At 39.2% G+C, this 6,561-nt stretch overlaps 1 protein-coding gene across 1 annotated transcript; it reads left to right on the top strand.

The window, feature by feature from the left end:
• The first annotated feature begins 4,482 nt into the window (after positions 1 to 4,482).
• LOC117334486 lies at positions 4,483 to 6,110 on the top strand. The gene is made up of 2 exons (XM_033894142.1): positions 4,483 to 4,818; positions 5,637 to 6,110. The coding sequence occupies exons 1-2, from the start codon at positions 4,581 to 4,583 to the stop codon at positions 6,053 to 6,055; spliced, it is 657 nt and encodes a 218-aa protein (XP_033750033.1). The 5' UTR covers positions 4,483 to 4,580; the 3' UTR covers positions 6,056 to 6,110.
• The last annotated feature ends 451 nt before the right edge of the window (positions 6,111 to 6,561 follow it).

The following is a 6,561-nucleotide window of genomic DNA, read 5'->3' as shown; positions in this document are numbered from 1 at the left end:
AGTTGCTCGGGCACAATACTGTCTTTTCAGAAGCATTTTTTGGAGATAAAGCCACTGCCATATTAGATGGCACCTATATTTATATCCAGAAAAGCTCCAACCACAAGCTCCAGAGAATGTCCTACTGTGGCCAGAAGAAGAGAAACTATCTCAAATTTATAAGCATTGCCTTACCAGATGGCTACATTCTGGACACAGTAGGACCATTCACTAGCAGCGAAAATGATGCTACAATTACAAAAAAAGTAATGGACAAGCTAGTTACTTGGCTACAACCAGATGACAATGTTGTCGTTGACCGAGGTTTTAGAGATGTCCTACCAGTTCTCGAAGCCTCTGGCCTCAATGCTAGCATGCCGTCATACCTGAAACCCGGTCAAAGTCAACATTCTGACGTCCAAGCAAATTTTGACAGAACTATCACCAAATCGAGGTGGATTGTGGAATCCTATCATGGTCGTCTGAAACACTGGAAGTTCTTCCGAACGCAATTGGTGTCTAACAGCTTTATCAATGTCATTGAGGCTTTGCTTCGAACCGTCACAGCCTGTCTGAATGGTATTAGAGGACCGATCTACCAGAGATCTCCAGAGAGAGAGAGATGCCAAAGATAGGCTAATGTATGAAGGATCGTTTGACAACACCGAATGGTTTAGCTCAGAGAGTCAAGACAGATCCGGATCTATCTAGACGGGCAAGGTCCGAGTTTGTCAAGATGGATGCATCTTCCGTACTGTTTCCCCGTCTCGATCTCGATTACTTGAGAACCATTATGTGTGGAACGTATCAGATATCTCTGGCTCCTGGTTACATCGCCGAACATTAAGTGATGACGGAGACTATGAGATGTGGCTTTACCAGCACTCCCCAGACCTTCTCCGATGTCAAATACATTCTCGACACAAAAGCCAAACGAAATATAACGTTTGGATACGGTTCACCGTTTCACCCGATGATGAGGCCCCAATAAAGGACTACTACTGCCAGTTTCTCTCACTTTTTTCATATCTGTGTACATATTCTCAACATACTGAGCAAATACTCTCGTGTTTTTGTTAATTATCTAAAGAAAGTCGAAAATCGGCAATTCAACCATAGGCTAATTCAACCCAAGATTTGAAAATGTTCCACCACTTACATGTTGATGATTTTTCCTCTCATCAATAGCATATTACGTACTGTTTAATAGGATAAAAATGTGTTTGCATCCAACGCCCATAAAAGGGTGTATTCTCTAAAAAAACACAGTTTTTGTGTCTAAAATGTTATCATCGAAAATGGCATTTTTGAGATTGTTTCTTCCATAAAACAGCCAAATGGCGCGATGGAAAACATGATTTTTTGTCACAATCATGCCATGAATGTATTCTTTACGTTGACCATCATTTGATTAGATTTTCATTAATATTTTACATAACATGCACATTTTATCAACACTTAGACAGCTTCTGAAAGGTACAACTTTGAGGAGCCATAAAAAACAAACCAAGTGACCTAAATCTTTATACTTTATAGATTTGTGACCACAACGGCATGGGCAATGCACCACCAACAGGAAATTTGAATCAAAGAAGGGGCCATTTTGGAAACAGGCCCTTTAATAAAACAAAATAAACAAATTATGTATTATGCCAATTCACTTTAAATATATATGCATATTTATGACTGAAATTATGTTTTTGTTTCCAAATGATGCACTTTTAACTTAAAAATTTAATAAAATCTGAACGGACTATCTTTGGGGCGCAGTAGTACAACTCAGTGTGTGTTTTACGGCTCACCGTCAGAGTCAATCACACAAATTCGTCTTTTCTTCGGCGGAAACGTCACAGCAAATGCAGTCTCCCACCAGAAGTTTTTTTCAAGTTCTTCTCATGTTGTTCTCAAGTCGTTCTCAAGTTCTTCTCATTTTTATCAAAGGAAATAATTTATTTCTCATGTATTCAGTAGCTGGTATATTGTAGTATAAAGATGATAATATATATTACACTTGATATATATAACACATGCTTCGGGCTTTTTCGTTAATGCTACACTGAATGGGATATATTTTCCTTTGGGTCATGGATCAATATCACCACGCACGGAGAGTTCTTCGTGAAGTGGTTCAAATAACTGTAATATTAGCGGCGGCATTATTAATCAGACGTCTGAATTTAAAGCTCATGTTCAAATGGCGTCCTTTGTAATCCAGCGATTTCTGATACGGAAAGCACTATTGGCTATGCTAGTTATATACATTTCTGGTAAAATGACCATTGTAGGCATAATGAAGTTTTATAGTGATATAAAGTTTATAAATGATAAATGAAACAGGAAATTAATTACAGGTACCCCTTCACAAAGTTATAATTAAGACCATTAAAGTCGTTTTCCTTAGAAAGATTAAGTCACAGTGATAGTTAGGTATGTATTGATTTCTTTATAAATTACACTTCAGAAATTCATCTCTTCCACTGTCCAAATTATCATCTCAGTATCTAGTACTCAAGAAACGGTTGTCGAGGAGAACATCAATGACAAGGGTTATAATTCAAATTCATATGCAAATTTTTATTAAACCATAAAGTGGGCCCACGAAGGGGCAAGTGGACAATATGTGAAACATGCATACTCATACAATACAAACATATTAGAAATTATGCAATACAAACAAGTTTGACGTGACAACCTACAGTAAGGCCTTGCTAAGGGTAAACACTGGGTGTACCGTACTTGCATACATTAAAAGACAATAAGTTATGAATTATAGTTTATATTTGTGCCCAGGTGGGTCGGCTAAAAGTTTATTCTTTAAATTTACTCTTTTTTTCAAAGACATTGATTATATACTTGGCAACATTTGTTAAAATAGTTTCGTCTTCCTTTGTGACCAGCCATATACACTTAGAATTATCCGGTAAAGCAACTAAGTTTGGATATCTTTTCAACAATGGCTGCATGAGTTCATTTCTAAGTTCATCATAAAGTATACAGTTGGTGAGAAAATGACTTTTATATTCAACTAGATTCGAAGAGCAGTATATACAAATTCGCTCTGATCTTTCCAATAAGGGTTTTGTGTGCCGCCCTGTTTCAACCCTTAGGCAATGTGCCGAAATCCTTAGTTTACATAATGCCTGTCTATGTCTGAAGTCTTATTTTCAGGTAAGGTTCCATTTTGAAACAGTTTTTAATATTAAAGTAGGTATCAAGTTTGCCACTTTTGGACTCTATGCTATTTTTTTTTTTGGTGACATTCCAGGCAAGTAAAAAACTTTTTCGTATATTGTTTTGGACATGGCATTTTAGCTTCATGACCGATACTGTAGTTTTCGGTACATTCAGCTGATTTAATTAATAATCAACAGAGGAATACCATGTTATATACATTGGTGATGTTATATGAGGACGGTTGTTTGGGATGTTATCAAGGATCACCATTATATGAGGACGGTTGTCTGGGATGTTATCAAGGATCACCATTATATGAGGACGAGTGTCAATGACAAGACAAACGCCAGGGTTATATGAGGGCGGTTGTGAAGGAGGACATCAAACGCCAGGGTTATATGAGGGCGGTTGTGAAGGAGGACATCAAACGCCAGGGTTATATGAGGGCGGTTGTGAAGGAGGACATAACTGCCACGGTTATATGAGGGCGGTTGTGAAGGAGGACATCAACCGCCAGGGTTATATGAGGGCGGTTGTGAAGGAGGACATCAACCGCCACGGTTATATGAGGGCGGTTGTGAAGGAGGACATCAACCGCCACGGTTATATGAGGGCGGTTGTGAAGGAGGACATCAACCGCCAGAGTTATATGAGGGCGGTTATCAAGGAGGACATCAACCGCCAGGGTTATATGAGGGCGGTTATCAAGGAGGACATCAACCACCAGGGTTATATGAGGGCGGTTGTGAAGGAGGACATAAACTGCCAGGATTATATGAGGGCGGTTATCAAGGAGGACATCAACCGCCAGGGTTATATGAGGGCGGTTGTGAAGGAGGACATCAACCGCCAGGGTTATATGAGGGCGGTTGTAAAGGAGGACATCAACCGCCAGGGTTATATGAGGGCGGTTGTGAAGGAGAACATCAACCGCCAGGGTTATATGAGGGCGGTTTTGAAGGAGAACATCAACCGCCAGGGTTATATGAGGGCGGTTGTGAAGGAGGACATCAACCGCCAGGGTTATATGAGGGCGGTTGTAAAGGAGGACATAAATGGCCAGGATTATATGTCAATGAGATACCATCATTTCTAGAGAGTAGAAGTAAATTCGTAATTCCGTAACGTCAGCGCACACAATCAAAAGTAGCATTTAAACACGGAAATCTGCACTATTAAAATCAAAATGAAGTAAATCATACCGACAATCTCAAATGAAAGGAGTGATCATTTCATTATTATTCTGTTTGTATTGTATATATATATTCGTGTGACACAACACAAACTGACTTGTGAGTGTGACTGAAATTTGAGTTCAGATACTACACACCTTATCTGTATATATAGATAAGAGTATTTGTTCGTCTTAAACCTCGAGAGCGCTACAAACACTTCAGAACTTGTTGGGAACACTTGAGTTTTCCACAATGAGGATTATCGCTTTAGTTTTAGTGTGTGTGTTATGTAGTTATGTTGCTGCTGAGAATGGTAACTCCGATTTAGCCGACAGATTAAAGGCCCTAGAGGATGAACGTGCCCAGCTGGAGGCAGAGATCAATCTTTACAGAGAAAAGGCGAAACATCTACTGGATATCTTCCGTGACGTTCTAAAAGATGACGATACTGAATCCCCTTCGGACGAGCCAATCACAAAGAGGCAGATAGGTACTGGCATTGGTGATGTTTCTAATCATTGTATGTTAGAACATTTACGCTGTATACTGTTTTTAAATGTGTATATTTATGAAAAAAGACAATTCTTACTACCCACTGCATATAATAATGATCGTTCTTTTTGTCCAATATTTTTTTTTTCATTAATCAGTTTATACACTGTATAGACTGCTAAGGTCTTTGAAGGCGCTAATTACTTGAGTCGTTTGTACAAGGCTGTACATATGTCGTGTGATGTTGTGTTCTTTGTACAAGGCTGTACACATGTCATGTGATGTTGTGTCGTTTGTATAAGGCTGTACATATGTCGTGTGATGTTGTGTCGTTCGTACAAGGCTGTACATATGTCGTGTGATGTTGTGTCGTTCGTATAAGGCTGTACATATGTCGTGTGATGTTGTGTTCTTTGTACAAGGCTGTACACATATCATGTGATGTGTCGTTCGTACAAGGCTGTACATATGTCGTGTGATGTTGTGTCGTTTGTATAAGGCTGTACATATGTCGTGTGATGTTGTGTCGTTTGTATAAGGCTGTACATATGTCGTGTGATGTTGTGTCGTTTGTACAAGGCTGCACATATGTCGTGTGATGTTGTGTCGTTCGTACAAGGCTGTACATCTATGTACATATGTCAGGTGAAGGAGCCAGATGATCAGGCCCTAACGTTATCAAAAACGTCATCATTGTCAACATGTTTTATTGAATGAACTAACCAGAATTACGACCGTAACCCAACGATATGATAACATGTTGTTTTATATTTTTCTGTGATCTTACTCTAATGATATTTACATTCTTTTAAACAGCTTGCAATACCGCCACATCCCAGGTAGTCTTCCACACACGACTCCTCCGCCAGAAGGAATTCGCTACTATTAATGAGGATATCGTATTCGATATTGTACACACCAACATCGGAGGTGGCTACAACAGCTCAACTGGTATCTTCACAGCTCCCAGACAGGGCAACTACCAGCTGATGGCGAGCACAATGGCGACCGACGGCAACTCCACTGATGTTCGAATGGTCCGTTCCTCTCACTATCCATATACTATCTGCAGTACTCATGCCGGCACATCCCACTCGTCCATGGGGCTTTGTGTGGCGTTTGTCACATTAGAAGAAAATGAAAACGTGCGCGTGGAACATTACCACCGATCACACCAGGTGATAGCTGGCGGGAAATTTTCATCCTTTTCTGGACATCTCATTAATGATAACTAATACCGAGAAATGATTATGTAGCTTAACAATACAGTAAAGATTCCTGTAAAATGTCGAGTGCTTTTGCTTCTATTTGTTGATACCCTAAGTCAAAGCTAAAGGATTGTACCAAGGGTACACAAGGTATTAGCACCTTTCCGTATCAATTGAGGCTAAGATAAAGCAGCGCAAAGAATTAATAAAACTGTGTCAACCAGCTGTTTTATCCTTCTAGGACCCGTCAATGATGCCTAATGGTCTGAAGTGTTGATAACTAGGCTGCAAAAGAGGAAATATGGGCTTGTTTTACATATTAACCATTCACCTTCAACTTTTATTCTTAATGGATAACTTTGACTATTATAAAACTCCACGAGTGATGAAATTGTTCTGAGCTTTTTAGTTATAAACATTGATAAGTAAAACATCATAGACACTACTTTGTATAGAAAACACATTTACCACGACAGGACAGACGAAAGGATGTTCAGATCCAGATAATGACTAATAATGATTATAGTGAATAA

Source organism: Pecten maximus, chromosome 9 (assembly GCF_902652985.1).
Source record: "Pecten maximus chromosome 9, xPecMax1.1, whole genome shotgun sequence".
Lineage (NCBI taxonomy): Eukaryota > Metazoa > Mollusca > Bivalvia > Pectinida > Pectinidae > Pecten > Pecten maximus.
This window is presented reverse-complemented; position numbering and strand designations above follow the sequence as displayed.

Excerpts from the sequence above, each read along its gene's own strand:
- LOC117334486 (XM_033894142.1), top strand. The coding sequence starts at position 4,581 with ATGAGGATTATCGCTTTAGTTTTAGTGTGTGTGTTATGTAGTTATGTT. Across the intron at positions 4,819-5,636 it reads AATCACAAAGAGGCAGATAG|CTTGCAATACCGCCACATCC; the intron begins GTACTGGCATTG and ends TCTTTTAAACAG.